Source organism: Petaurus breviceps, unplaced genomic scaffold (assembly GCF_028583685.1).
Source record: "Petaurus breviceps papuanus isolate PSGF00001 unplaced genomic scaffold, PetGlider_PUasm1.0 139, whole genome shotgun sequence".
In the NCBI taxonomy this organism is placed as follows: Eukaryota; Metazoa; Chordata; class Mammalia; order Diprotodontia; family Petauridae; genus Petaurus; species Petaurus breviceps.
In genome coordinates this window covers 10606211-10621842 of record NW_027185697.1, presented here as the reverse complement: position 1 = coordinate 10621842, position 15632 = coordinate 10606211, and the positions used below count along the sequence as shown (strand labels likewise).

At 38.6% G+C, this 15632-nt stretch overlaps 1 protein-coding gene across 7 annotated transcripts in view; it reads right to left on the bottom strand.

Annotated features, from left to right (window-relative positions):
- The window catches only part of ZNF638 (zinc finger protein 638), a 155889-nt gene that overhangs the window by 43736 nt on the left and 96521 nt on the right, over positions 1-15632 (bottom strand). For 6 of the 7 annotated variants that reach the window (XM_069066424.1, XM_069066397.1, XM_069066405.1 and 3 more), the window contains 4 exons: positions 8580-8726; positions 6271-6405; positions 641-693; positions 71-120 (listed from right to left, as the gene is read on the bottom strand). In XM_069066424.1, the coding sequence (XP_068922525.1) occupies positions 71-120; positions 641-693; positions 6271-6405; positions 8580-8726 (385 nt within the window). The remainder of the gene's footprint in view (positions 1-70; positions 121-640; positions 694-6270; positions 6406-8579; positions 8727-15632) is intronic. The other variant, XM_069066434.1, reaches the window with a different exon arrangement.

The following is a 15632-nucleotide window of genomic DNA, read 5'->3' as shown; positions in this document are numbered from 1 at the left end:
AGGTTTAAAGCAAAGTTAGGAAAGACAAAAAAAATCAAGTCACGAAATACTGCAGGAAAAGCCAACTTACCAGTGGAAGTTGACGTTACAGATTCAGCCTTTGAAGCATCTGCATCTTTTCTAATGAAAAAGGTAGAAAGATTCATAAAACCAATGCTAATTTCAGAAATTCAAGAGGTTAAAATTACTTTCCATTTTACAGAGTTGTGCCATTTAACCTGCAAGCAGCACAACAGCATTTTAAGCTGTCTGGTTTTAGTAGGAACACCTGTGCAACTAAGGCATTTCAGGAGAAAATGCAGCTGAACACCAAATAATCTGGATACAAAGGAAGGGATGAGAAAGCTCCTCTCTCCTTTGAGTAGACAAGTGGCAGGCCAGGGCTGAAAGATAATATAAGTTGTGTCAAACTGTCTCTGTGTTTGTTTTAGTTTACTATTTTTCTTTGTTTAAAAAATGGCAAAAGTTGATGTAAGGATGGGAAGGGATAATAAAAAATGGCTATTGTTAAAAATGAAAGGCATCAGACACTTAAAATTAAAAAGTAAAGTAGGTTTGCCACAGTAAAATGAGCAATTCTTTAAAGAAAGCCCCTTAGTTTAGTATCCCACTCCCAAAACACAGCCCTGGAAACACTTACTTTGAAGTCGATGGTTTCTTTGTTTCCGAAACTACTTTTTTCCCATCTTTGTTCTAAAAATAAAAGGGATCAACTTTAAAACACCCAACCAACAGACTTAAGTCAACAGTGTTTCCATCAGTGGTACTATTCAAATCTCAGTATGATACCTCCCCACATCCAATTAGTAAATTCCAAATATGCTTCCTTTGGGCTTGGCATCTCTGCTTTATCTCCCATTAGATACTATCCCAGCTTTCACTACAACTGGCCACTTCATCACATACTCTAGCTCTTCTCCCCTTCTTAGTTGATATCCTGTTACCTATATTCAGTGCTACAAATTCTTTCCTCTCAACTCATTCCCCAAGTGTTGTGATCTGGCTTCTCACATTACCATGCCATTTCAAACTCCCAAATTACCAGGGATTCCTAACAGCCAAATCTGGTCTTTTCTCAGTCCTTCCTTCTCAATCTATTTTTTTGCATTTAACACTGGTGATGATCTTCTTCTGGAGGCTCATCTTTCCGGGTTTTCATGACACCACTGTCACCTAGTGCGCCACCTACATATCTAAATATTTCTTAGTCTCCTTTGCCAGTTCATCATACTCATATCATGACCCCCAACTGCTTATATTCCCCCCAAGGTAGTTTCCTGGGCCCTTTTTAAGTCTTCTTTTTCAGTACTCTCTTCTCAGTAACTTCATCAATTCCCATGGCTTTAACTATCTGCTCTATGCAGATGACCCCAGATTTACATATCCTCCAGTCTCAGTTCCTCCTTTGGGCTTCAAACTCAACATTACCAATTATCTATTGGTGGGCATTTCAGATTGATGCCCAAAAGACACCCTAAATCCTCTATGTCTAAAACTCTGCTCCTTATCTGTCCCACTAGATCTTTCTCCTCTCCCAAAAGTGCTCATTTCTGTCAAAGTAAAAGAAACCACTATCCTAATGTGTCTACTATCAGGTAGGTAATCTCAGCATCACATTGGCCTCCTCAATCCTGCCCTATAACTCCAGTCAGCTGCCTCAGCTCTCCTTACAAACCAACCAGATTAGGCCTTTATCACCACTACTCAATCATCTGCAGCAGCTTCCTAACTGGTCTTCCTGCTTTAAAGCTCTCTCCACTCTACTTCTTACTGCTACCAAGGTAATTTCCCTTTAGCACAGATGACCGTCATTCTTTTCCATTTTCCACTGCTTCTAGAATACAAACTTCTCCCCATTTCCCCCCTCCCAGATGGCTCCTGACACTAGTACCTCCTATGTCTCACAGGAGGCAGCGGCTGTGCTCCTTCCCTTCTGAATGCCCAAATGACTCCAATTCCATTCCATTTTCTCTAGATTTCTCCACTATCTGGATAAATGGAATAGATTGGGTACACGAGACTCAGCAGTCAATGACTATAGTAATCTACTATTTGATAAACCCAAAGACCCCAGTTTTGGGGATAAGAACTCACTATTTGACAAAAACCGCTAGGAAAACTGGAATATAGTATGGCAGAAATTGGGTATAGACCATTATCTAAAACTGAATACTAAAATCAAGTCTAAAGGGGTGCACGATCTAGGTATAAAGACTGATACTGTAAAGCAATCTGGGAGAACAAGGAATAGTTTATCTGTCAGATTTATGGAGAAGGGAAGATTTTATGACCAAACAAAAGTTAGAGAGCATTATAAAATGCAAAATGGATAATTTTGATTACATCAAATGGAAAAGTTTCTGTACAAAGCCAATGTAACCAAGATCAAGAGGGAAGTGGAAAATTGGGAAAGAATTTTTAGAACCAGTGCCTCTGATAAAGGTCTCATTTCTAAAATGTACAGAGAACTAAGTCAAATCTATAAGAATACAAGTCATTCCCCAATTGATAAATGGTCAAAGGACATGAACAGGCAGTTTTCAGAAGAAGAAATTAAAGATATCTATAAACATATGAAAAAATGCTCTAAATCACGGTTGATTAGAGAAATGCAAATCAAAATAACTCTGAGGTACCACATCTCACCGGTCAGATTGGCTAAGATGACAAAACAGGAAAATGATAAATGCTGGAGAGGATGTGGAAAAATTGGAACACTAATGCATTGTTGGTAGAGCTGTGACCGACTCAACCATTCTGGAAAGCAATCTGGAACTATGCCCAAAGGGCTATAAATAATTGATGACCCTTTGACCCAGCAATACCACTTCTAGGGTTGTATCCCAAACAGATCATAGAAGTGGGAGGAAGACCCTTATGTACAACAATATTTCTAGATTTCTCCACTATCACCCCCTCTCTCATTTATCTTCCATCTCTCTCTATTTACTGGATGTTTCTCTATTCTACCCTGTTTTGATGCACTCATCCCCTCTCTGTCCCATATCTCTCCACCCTTTTGTAGTTCAACTCTTTGAGAAAACCATCTACATTCAGTGCCTCCACTTCCTCTTTTCTCACTTGCTTTTGAACATTCTGCAGGCTGGCTTTTCACCTTACCATTCAAGTGAAGCCACTCTTTCCAGTTACCAGTGATCTCTCTATCGCCAATCTAATAGCCTTTTCTTCAGTCTTCATCCTTCTAAACCTCTCTGCAGTGGTCAATACCAGGTTTTCTTGAAATTTTTTCACTCTTCCCACTCTTTCCCAGCCTGAGGGTGCAAAGTATGCATGCTTCTGTGCTCAGGCTGCAGGCCAGGTGTTGCCAGGCAGAAACACTCTCAGACTCATGACTTGTTTGATTTTTAATTAAGTTTTGGTCATTGCCCATTCAGAAACCTTTTATTGTTGCCAAAATTTTCACAGCCCCATTTAAGGTCATGCTGGTCAAGATTTCCCTCTTTAGATCCTCTTTTCTCTCTAGGTTTTCAGAACACAACTGCCTCCTAATGAGCCTCTCACCACCTGTCAAACTGCTCCTCAGCCCCTTTCCTGGCTCTGGCCACCATCTGCCAACCCTGGGTGATCCCCAAGTCTCTGTCCTGAGTTCTCTTCTCTTTTCCCTCTATACTATTTACTACTTCACTTGGTGATCTCATCAGCTCCCAGGTAAGGATTCAATTAGTGTCTCTATGCTAAGGTTTCTCAGCTCTATGGGTCCCACTCTACTTTCTCCGCTGAAAGTATGTATTCCAACTGGATGTTCCACAGACATCCAAAACTCAGCATGGCCCAAACTGAACTCATCATCTTTCCTCCCAAACACCTCCTCATCTTCCTCATTTTCTTCTTACTGCTGGGGACACCACCATGCAGTCACGTAGGTTCCCAGCCTAGCTGTCATCCTTGACTCCACCCTCTATTGCAAAGACCTGTCAATTTTTACCTTCAAAACATCTCTCACAGGTGCTCCTTCTCTCCCCTCATACCACCATCACCCTGATGCAGACTGCCATCACCTTGTGCCTGGAGTATTTCGATAGTGTGCTGGTGGGTCTCCCTGATTCTAGTCCATTCTCCACTCAACTGTCAACCTGGTCTTCCCTACAGCACAGGTCAGAAAAATTCCAGTGACTCCCTATTGCTTTTAGGATCACTGTAAAATCTTCCATTTGGGGTTCAAAGCCCTTCATAATCTGTCCCTCTCCTAACTTTCCAAGCTCCTCACACATGTAGTCTTCGATCTAGTGACACCGGCCTCCTTGCTGTTAACTCCTGACTCAAGGCATTTTCACTATAACGTCTTCCTCCCACATCCCTGCTCCTGACTTCCTTCAAGTCTCAGCCAAAAATCTCCCCTTTTACAAGAAGCTTTTCCTGATGATCTCTCTTAGTTGGAGTGCCTTCTCTCTCAATGATTTCCGGTTCATCCTGTCTCTGTCTTCATTGCATGTTGTCTTCCCTATTCTATGAGCACCTTTGGGAGTTCTACTGCCTTTCTTTGAATCCCCAGCAATGTTTAGCACAGCACCTGACATAAAGAGGCACTTGCTTTCTTTCTATTCCTCACTCTGGACATTTCATCTTCATGATTTTATCTTAGCTGTCTCCTTCCCCATCTCTGGCTCATAAAATCCCTCCTCTCCTTAAGATGCAGCTAATCATCACCTTATGAATGAGGCCCTTCCTGATCCCCCCCAATTGCTAACGTCCTTCCTCTCACAGTATTTTGTATTTAACTATTTTGTGTTTGTATCCACATTTATAGATAAAAACGTATTCAATTTTACATGTGTAGTTTACATACAAGGGGTCTCAAAAATCTTAATGTAGTTTTAAACTTTAGTAGCTGTTAAATAGTTGAGCTATTAAAGCTCAAATGGCAGGAAGGCTTTTGGGACACCCTCTATTTTTATATGTACTTATCTTCTCCATTAGGATTAAGTTCAGTTGTGAGCAGGGATTGTTTCATTCTCTGTATTTATACCCCCACTGCTTAGCACAGTGATGAAAAACTGATTTATTAACTCTCAATCTTGTTACAAAACCAAAAATGAAATTTTAAATATTTTATTGTGCCCGAAATATACTTTTTAAAATAAAAACTGAAGAAGGAATTAGAGAAAATTTTGAGCTGTTACATAATGTGACTGATAGACCAAAGAATATTAACATCAGCACTGATTTTCTAGAGGATACAACATTTAAAGGTAATTTATTTCATCCTCTGATTCAATAATTAATCTTCAGGGTGGTAGCAAAGTATATCATCATAGAGTTAAAGAAAGCAGCTGACCTAAAGCACTTTCCCTAAAAAACATGTTCTAGTCCAAGAGTTCTTTAAAAAAAAAATTGTTTTTTGGCATTCTGGAGCCCACCCTTCTGTCGACCAAGTAAATCCTACAGATCTCTTCCCTTCTCCAAATTATGTTTTAAAATGCTCATGGTTACGAAGAAAATTAATTACTTCAAAATACTGCTACCAAAATATTTCCAAGTCCAGTTCCCTGATCTCTGGTTAAGAATCCATGGTACAGGGACTATGTGATTGTAATAGTAATGGGAATTTTAAGATCTTCCCAATCCCCTAATAAGTCGAATGTAATCACTTGGAGCCTGTGGTCCAAGGAGCTTGCTGAAGGGTGGAGCAGAACCCACAGGATGCTGGAAGCCAGAGCAATTAGACAATGGGAAGCTAGGCTTGTAAAACTGTTTGCGAAAAGACTAAAGGAAGGTGTGGCTCCATGCTTCACTATGGGGTGTTAACTTCTTTACTACTACGATGCATGAGACTTTCTGGTGTTGGGATTTGGTTTTCTGGTGTCTGAATAAATATTTTTGCTTCTGTCTTCTATATGGAGAGTCTGTTATATTTTGTGATTGAGAACTATACCAGCATATTTACGGTCACCATTGAAACTGTGAATATTGCGTTGGTGCTACAGTGATCCATACTCATTTATTCTTAGATTACAGACCATTTACATGTGCAGCACAGTGTGAAAACTAAAATTTTCAAGGACAGCACAATATTTAGAAAACATTAGGTAACAGTACGGAGTTTACTAAAACACAGTAATAAGCAATCACTCTATGATGAAGATTTTTCATCTTTTAAGAAGCCTCAGAAATATCTATACTTGTAAAATATGATTAGGAAATTCCTTTATTTGGAAAGTCATTTCCCATGTGTTGTGTTCTTCCCGTATTTCAGCTACATGTCCACAGTGATGATGTTCAGGCTTCCTGAGCAATGAATAAATGAATTACCTGACCGGTACTCGGCAGCTTCTTCTTCCCTGCAGCACTGATCTTCACCCGCTTCCCTTTCACCTGGACAGGTGTTGTTTCACAGTACTTCACAGCAGCTGCCACAGCTTCTTTAAACTTCATTTCCAAGTAGGCCTAAAAGAAATGGCACATTTATGCCTCATCGCCCTAGAGCATATGTTTAAAGTGTCAGACATGTAAACAGACTACATGGTTTCCTCAGTGCAACCATCTTCCTTGCTCATGGCACCTAAGAGTTGTCCCCACTTCTGCCCCAAGTTCTCCATCTTGAGTGCCCACAAACTGTCTCTTAGCTAAGCTGTGAGCACTCTAACTCACAGCTCTGGGAAGCTGACAGAAGACCCCTGCAAGAAGTCATCCCTAGGAAAAGAAGACAACACTGAGGCATCTCCTGGGAGAGATGGCCAAGAGTGGTCAAAGCAGCAACGTGAATCAAAGCATAACAGGTAGCTCTACAGACAGCACTGGAGGTGAATCTCTCTTCTTTTATGCTGCTTTCCTTATCTAGCCCTGTATTTCATGATCTGCTCACATCAATAGGCTGGTTCCTTCTTTACTTGTTCATCCTGACTCTTTAAGAATAATGAGGAATCCCTGTACAAGTGAAAATCTGCACTTTGGCTTTATTTGTAATGAAATATGCTATAAAGGCAAGAGCCTAGGTTAAATCTTGTCTCACCTACTTCAGTTGTGTGACCTATCCCAGCCTCTGACTCCTCATCTGAAAAATAAGGTTAATAATACCCACCTAATTCACAGAGTTTAGGGTAAAAACTATATTAGATAGTGTTTTGTAAATCTAAAAGAACTAAGTAGATAGCAGTGATTATTAATACTAAATGGTATTCTGCAAACAGTTACTAGCCAAAGTTCATTTACTGACACACACAAAAATACCTAGCTGCCTCTAGGAGATTCTATTGTCAAGCTGGACAGATTTAACAGAAATCTGCTGTATTCTTCTTTGAATATGGCATAATGTTATATTCATTCCCAAATAATCAAATATATATACTTAAAACAAATTCTTCAAAATTAAACAGCTCACTTTAAAAACAGATATACAATTTGAGAAGCCTAGAGCTCTGCCCAAAGCAGATCCTGCCAGGAAGCAGTGATCCTCACTGCCTGAGGTCCTGATGGAAAAGAGGAGACACTCACTCATCTTTTCTTTTCTTCTTCTGGAGTGGGGAAGGGATAATGTAGAACCATTACTAGCTAGTAAGAATAATGCAGCAAGTTAGTCAGTCACCTGGAATGTATGAACTTGCAGGAGAGAGAACTTCTTACTGGTTTAGGGATTGAAGCTGCAGGGTCAGAAGCCACTTACTGTCAAGTTTTATAAAATATTTGTCAAAACTAAGCATTTCATAAGTACCCCAATACATATGGATGGAAGCTTAAGACAGGCTCCTTTAGAAATCTATCTTAAAACCCATTATCACTTAATTCAAGACTGAAATTCATCTAATTAAAATAAAAGGTAAGATCAGTTGCCATTTATGAAAGGAAGAGGAAAACTGCTATATATCACATATACAGATATCCAAGGGAAAGTAAAGTACAACAAATGAACAGAATAGAACCAGAAAATGCCCTTACAATGTATCAAATGTGATCTTGATGGAAGACCTCCCACACAAGCTGAAGATCATTTCTCAGGGATGGTGGAGAAAATCTGAGCTGGATGACAGTCCTACCTACCTCTGGAATATGGGTTTTGGATTAATCAGCATAACTGGATACCAGGCTTTTTATGTTTAATCACAAGAAGCTACCTGCCTTATCACAATTCCTAGGCTTAACTGCAAAGCATTAAAGGTGGGTACTGAACAAGAAACCTAACACTATTTCTGACTTTCAGAAAACACACAACTAGTTGTAGACTGTAAAACTATGCAGAAACACATCTTAATGGAGCAAGGACACATAAAGAAGAAAGGCCACGCAGCATACAGGCTGGAGACAGTCAGTTGGGGAATCAGGAAGACCCACTTCTGTCACCTACTAGCTATGTGACCTTGGGCAGGTCACTTAACCTCTGATCATCTCTGACAACTCTCTACATTGTCAAGGTGCAAAACAGGTACTAAGCCAAGTTGCCTAGATCAATGAAATCATAGGTCTAGCTTAAAGGGGGGGTTGGGAGAATACAGGGATAAAGGGATGGCTCAGAATAGTTGGAAAAAATCAGTCATTTCTGAATTTAACAAAAAACAAAAACAAAAACCAGTCATTTCCCATAAAATTATATCATCTCCTTCAAAAGTTCTGATTGAATTGCTTACCTCATTTCTAGATGGAACAATCAAGAGATCACTAACTTTTCCAAATGGTTGAACTATTTTTATAATATCTTGCTCAGTGTAGCCATCAGTTGGTAACTCTGATACATGAATAATTGTATCACAACGCAAGGATTCATCTTCCCACGGCTGTATGGGAGGAGGAAAAAAGTTATTTGGATTTCTAGCAATCCAAATAAGTCACTACACCGTCAAATTAACAATACTTCTAAAGTTAAAAGGAAAAAACATACTAACAAATCATGAATGTTTCAATTACCATAGTTATAATCACAGTGTCCAAATTTTAGTGTACCAGATGCTGAAAAGCACTTTTTAAATGACACAAAGAGATCATATACTGTTCTTTGTAAACAAGAGGTCACAAGTAAATCACAATTAACACAAGTGCTTTGTTTTTCTTCCCTTAGTAAGAGTGGTAACTTTTCATTGGGCCAACCATACTCTCATATGGTATTTAATTTTACTCAAAGCATTTGAACATCAGCCCAGCATGGAAGACAAACACATTGGTACACTGTTAATGAAGTTATGGACTGGTTCAGCCATTTTGGAAAATAATTTAAAACCAAACTAAAACTGAGCCTACACTTTGACCCATTGATGTCACTACTAGGCCTATATTCCAAAGAGATAATAGTGATAAAGACTAATGTATGAAAATATTTACAGAGGCTTTTCTTGTTGTAGCAAACAACTGGAAACAAAAGAATATGCTCATCAACTTGGGAATGGCTGAACAAATTATAATTTATGCATGCAATGGAATATTACTGCCCTGTAAAAAATGATAAAAAAGACAGTTTCAGAGAAACATGGGATGACTTTTATGAATGATGCAGAGTAAAGTGTACAGAACCAAGAGAACTGATATGCAACACTATAAAGAAAAACAACTTTGATAGACTTAAGAATGCTTACTCAATGCACTAACTCTTCAATTCCAAAAGGCTAATAATGAAGCACTCTACCCATCTCCTGGATGGATAGATGCCCAATTCTGCCATTCCTAACTGCACATTTAACCTTTCACCCCTTTTTTCCATCACACAGCCACCACTTTATTTCAAACCTCATCATCTCCTACCTATGACATTGGAAAACACTCTGAATTGGCCTCCCAATCTCAATTCTCACCCCAACCTGACAGAGTTGACAAAGGGGTTTTCTTCAAGAGCAGTTCTCAAGATATCATTCTCCTTCTCCAGCCCTAGTGACTCTATGGCCTCCAGATTGTAAAAGTCCCTTCAGGACTTGGCCCTGCCTCCACTGTACATCACTCTGCCTTCTTCCAGCTGCTAGTACACAATCTCCCCAGACTACATTACATTTTTTCCTCTTTATGTATTTATATGGGTACTTGTGTTTTTGCTGAAATACAAGTTTTCTTCAGAGTATGGACTGTTTTAGACCTTGCATCTGTATCCCCAGTGTCTTAAACACCGCAAGCTTTCAGTAAATGATAAAGCTCTCATGGATCTCACACAGGAGACTTTGTGTCATTTCACCAACAAGAGCAAGGCTGGGAGGATTTCATCATCTCCCTCATCTGAGTGAAAAAGCATCTGCTGATAATAAGCCCCAACGTCTTCCACAGCAGCGGTAAACAACATGCACCTTCCTGCTTTGTCTCATCTGGATCAATGAGAGTCCTATGACGCTCTCTGCTGCATCGTTCAAAGAATCTTGCATAATTTTAAAATAAGCAAAGTTTTCAAGATGATATTTTACTCTGCCTAGTTAAAGAATTTAATAATCAAGCACTGTGACCAAATTTTCTTGTGTCTTTCCAACAACTGCATGCCTGTGAAAAACAGTCTGCTAAAAAATATCATTTGCAAAAGCCTACCCATAATTTTCTCATAACTTCATAACTTTCTCATAATTTCGATTCTGTCAAAATGCCCCAATATAGTAAAGATAAGTAAATATTCCTTTGTGACAATTTTAAAAAAAAAGCTAAATAGCAGAGTTGATATTTGATTCAGGACAACAGGAAGTCACTGAAAGCCGAGTCCAAGAATGGCATTGCTTACAGTAGGTGAAAGATAAAGCAATACAGATAACATGGGGAAAATTCTCTTCTTCCTGTCCTTCAGACTGTAGATGTGACAACTGTCCTATGGGGGACGGGCACTGAACTCCGGGGCAGAAAGTCTGAGTACAAAAGGGCTACACACTGCAAAGACTAAGGAGGAGTAGAGAGGTCCCACCTGCACTGCTGCTCTCTTTACACAATCTCCTGCCCTTCAAACTAGCCCTCCTTCTAAATTTGTACTGTGGGGCATCCTCCAGCATCTACCACATTGTCAGCAAGCTGGGTTCATCCTCCTTTGCTCACTTTCCCTCACCTCAGGTATCCCATCAGTTGCCCAACCTTGTTCCTCTCCAGACATCGCTCAGAATCTGCCTCCTTTCCTCTACAATCACAAAGTTGCCACTTTCATTGAAGTCATCACCTTGGACCTGAATCACTGGTATGGGCCAAATGGTCTTTCTGCCAGAAGGGAGGAGTCTCTTCTCCACACTGATTCCAGGGCACCTCACTCCCCAAACTCCCCAAATCAAAAGAGTTTCCTAGTATCCCCACTTCTTCTTCATGACTGATCCCCATCTACCTTTCCAGTCTTATTATACATAAAAACCCAGTGAAAATACCCAAAAGCCTTCGTGTTTAATTTAAATATATTATACTTTAAGCACAAATGAGTAAATTAAGAGGAAAACTATTTATATCAAAAACTTTCTGATGAGCTAAAATCAGACAATTCATTTAGGCTGTCTACATTTTGTATGGTGACCAATTATAACCACAGAAACTTGATTCCTGTTATGACCTATTTAGGAGGCACAACGGACAGAGAACAAAGGGCTTAGAATCAGGGAGACCCAAGTCTGAGTCCTGCTTCAAACACTTACTAGATACATGACCCTGTGCAAGTCACTTAACCTTTGTCTGCCTCAGTTTCCTCATCTGCAAAATGGGGATAAGAGCATGGTTGTTGTGAGGATCAAATCAGATAATAATCGTAAAGCACTTAGCACAGCACTTGTCACACACCCTAAGTATTTTATACGTGTTAGCTATTATTATAAGATTTTAACAAAAAAAAAATTAATTGTTTGGCCAACTACAATGATCAAGTTAGTTGAATAATTACTAACAATTGTTATTTACAAATATATAACCCTGTTCCCTAGGACAAACACAGGGTATTTTTAAAAATAACAAAACTTATTTGTCACATTGTAAATTAAAGTTAAAAAAAAGCATACTGTTAATAAATTTTTAAAACACTGATCATCTTTATACATTTAAAATTTTTGTACTATAATATACATTATATTTGCAGAACAGTATATCCCTACAATAGGCCAGCTAAGTGGAACAATGGATAGAGCACAGGGCTTGGAATCAAGAAGACCTGACTACAAATCCAGTCTCAGTCACTTACTAGTTATATGACCCTGGGCAAGTCATTTAACCCTATTTGCCTTACGTTCTTCATCTGTATAAGATATGAAGAAGGAAATCACAAACCACTCCAGTGTCTTTGTCAAGAAAACCCCAAATGGGATCATGAGAGCTAGACATGATTTAAACAAGTAAACATTTATAACTATTTTAAAATATACATATATTGAGTTCTGCAACAAAACATTATTTTACTGATGGGGTGTTATAAGTTTTAGCTCCCTGATCTATAACATCAGTCCAGATACAATCAATATCACCTACTAGACACCCAGAGTCTCCTTCCTAACCAAGTTTAATACTTCGTTAAATAGGACATTTTCATACTTAAGACCCTGAATGATCTCTTTCATCAGACTCCAAGGACCTATGTTTTTACACTCTAAGCCAGAGCTTATGGTTGCCATTAAGCACTACTATGCTACTTTCTCTAGGACAACCTCTTTTGCTTCCAAATCCTACCACCTGTCAGGCATTCCTACAATTTTCTGACACTTCCTTGATGCTGAACTATCACTCAATCCTATACCATGAGTCCATGATTACCACTATGGCTTCCAAATATACAGGAGACTAAACAAACCAGCAAGTCAATCTAAACACCCCAGAGAATGTGCTAAGGACTCACCATTTAGCAGATACTACTGGGAAAACTACAAAACAGGCTGGCAGAAAGAGTAAGCATAAACCAATACCTTACACCATATACCACTATACACTCCAAATGGATACACAAACTAAACCTAAAAGATCGCATCAAGAACATATTAGAGGAGGAAGAAATACTTTTCAGATGTATGGATAAGGAAGAGTTCAATACCAAATAAGTGACAGAGGGGATCAAAGAAGATGAAATGAATAATTTTAATTACATAATTTTTTTTTTTGCACAAACAAAACCAATGGGGTTAAAACTAGAAGAAAAACAAGTAATGGGAGCGGGGAAGGAATCTTTTTCTGACAAAGGTCTCATTTCTAAGATACATATCACTCTAAAAGCCATTCCCCAATACATAAAGGGTCAAAGATATACAAAAGGTGCTTTTCAAAGGAAGAAAATGAAGTTACATATGCAAATATGCTCGAAACTCTAATAATTACAGAAATGCACATTAAAGCAAATCTAAGGTTTCACTTCATAATCATCATATTAGCAAAGACAAAAGAGGAAAATGACAAATACTGAAGGAACTTTGGGAAAATAGGCACATTAGTACACTGAGAGTAGGGCTATTAATTCCAGTAATTATGGAAAGCTATTTGGTACTATGGCCAAAAAAGTTACTAAACAGTGATCCATTAATCCTACTACTAGTCTCCCCAAAGAGATTAAGGAAGAGAAGACAGTTAGGTACAAAAATATTTTTAACAGCTTTTTTCAGAGTAGCAAAGAACTGAAAATTAAGGGAATGATCACCTAATGGGTATTGAATGACCAAACAAATTATAGTATATGAATATAATGGAATATCATGGTACTAGAAAAAACTGTTTTGAAGGGAAACTGAAAAAACTTCTATGATGTGATATAGACAAAAATAGAGTTAGGAAGACAATTTATATAATGACAATAACGTTACAAAGAAAAACTCTGAAAGACTTCAGAACACTGATCAATGCAGTAACAAATCATGATTCCAGAGAACTGAAGAAGCACATCAACCACCTCCTGATAGGGACGTGATGGATTTCAAATGCAGAACAAGACCTACATTTTTGGACAGGGCTAAAAGGAAATCTGCTTCACTTGATTATGTATATTTATTACAAGGGTTTTATTTTTTGGTTATTTGTTGCTTGTTAAATATTTTAAAACTGTTGAAAATAATTAAAAAAATAAATCAAAACCAAAGCTTCCAAATTTGGAGGAAAAAATACCTATCCCAATATGATAAAAAAAAAAAAACCAGAAGTTAAAAAAAAAAGCCCCAAACAAGAAACAAACAGGCCTTTGAAAAAACACCGAGTCACCAGTAACACTACAATCATTCTCTAAAATATGAGCAGTTGAACTACCAATGAACACATGAAGACAGGCTCTAAAAACACCTGCAGCAATAGTGATGAAAATTCCACTCAGACCTCATCGAATCCCCTACAAACAATGACAATGGCAACAAAAGGGCTGTGAAAAGACACTCTAATCAAACTGCCTATCACAAAATAGAAAGCCACTAGCTCAATAATGAAAAACTAATGATGCCTCAGAGCAAAGCCAGGACGGAATGTTATATATATTTGCTGTCAGATTCTGTCACTGTATCAGGTGTTTATTTTTTAACAAAAGTCTTAAATACAGGGACGGTGGGTGGCTTTCGTTTTTTCTTTAGAAATGAATGTGATTTAATGAAAAAGCACATATAAAAAATTAAAAGGAGCAAGTAGGTGGCCCAGTGAATAGTGCACCAGCTCTGGAGCGTGTAGGACCTGTGTTCAAATCCTGCCTCAGGAACTTAACAATGACTAGCTGCCTGGCCTTGGACAAGTCACTTAACCTCCATTGCCCAGCCTTCCCACCCCCCACCCAAAAAAACCTTTTAGGGGCAGCTAGGTGGCATAGTAAATAGAGCACCTGCCCTGCAGTCAAGAAGACCTGAGTTTAAATCCAGTCTCAAAAAGCAAGCCGAGTGACCATGGGCAAGTCGCTTGACCCCAATTGCCCTACCCTGCCCCCTCCAAAAAGCAAAAAAAAAAAATTTAATTAACTATAAATTGATCAAATTTTAAGGAAGAAATTAAATTTCAAAACTAGCCATCAAAAAGACCCTAAAGATTCAAGCACATCCAGGAAACTGGCAAGGATGATAAAACAAGGGATGAGTCAATGTCCCTCTGAGTGTGTCTCAGACACACACATTAGTGCATTTTTGTTGGAGTTAACAAAATGTTACAATCATTCTACAGAGCAATTGGGAACTATGCCAAGAAAAGGATTAAACTATCCAAAGCATGTGACCTGGAGTCTACAGCTAGGCAAACAAGTCAATGACACTCATCACTTTTTTGTAGAAGAAATAACAGAGATGCCCATGGATTGGGAACAGCTAAAAAAGCTGTGGTAACATGAACAAAATGGAGTAGTACTGTGCTGAAAGAGACAATAAACATGATGAATACCAAGAAGCATGTAAAGACTTAAATGAACAGATGGAAAAAGCAGAGTACACACTGCCAGGAAAGCAACAATGTGAATGGATAAAGGAACAATGCAGACAGTAACATAATCAACAATGAAAACTATTAAAACCATCAAGACCAAGTGTCAGGGGCCACTTGCTGCCAGCACCAAGTGTGAGGGATACGTGGTAAAAATGGATCTGGCCAGGCAGCAGCTCAGGGACAGAACTACCTTTATTGATTCTTTGAACAAGGCTTTTATAGAGGAAAGAAGGTAACTATAGATCGCTATGTTTTCTTAACACTGCTTTTAGTACCAGAAGTTAGATAGACCTTAAGAGTTATCATGTCCTGGATGTAACATTCCTATACAAAATGTATTTAATCTTATAAGGAGTTAACACCTTCTGGCTAAAATCCTATAACATGGCAGAGCCTTTGAT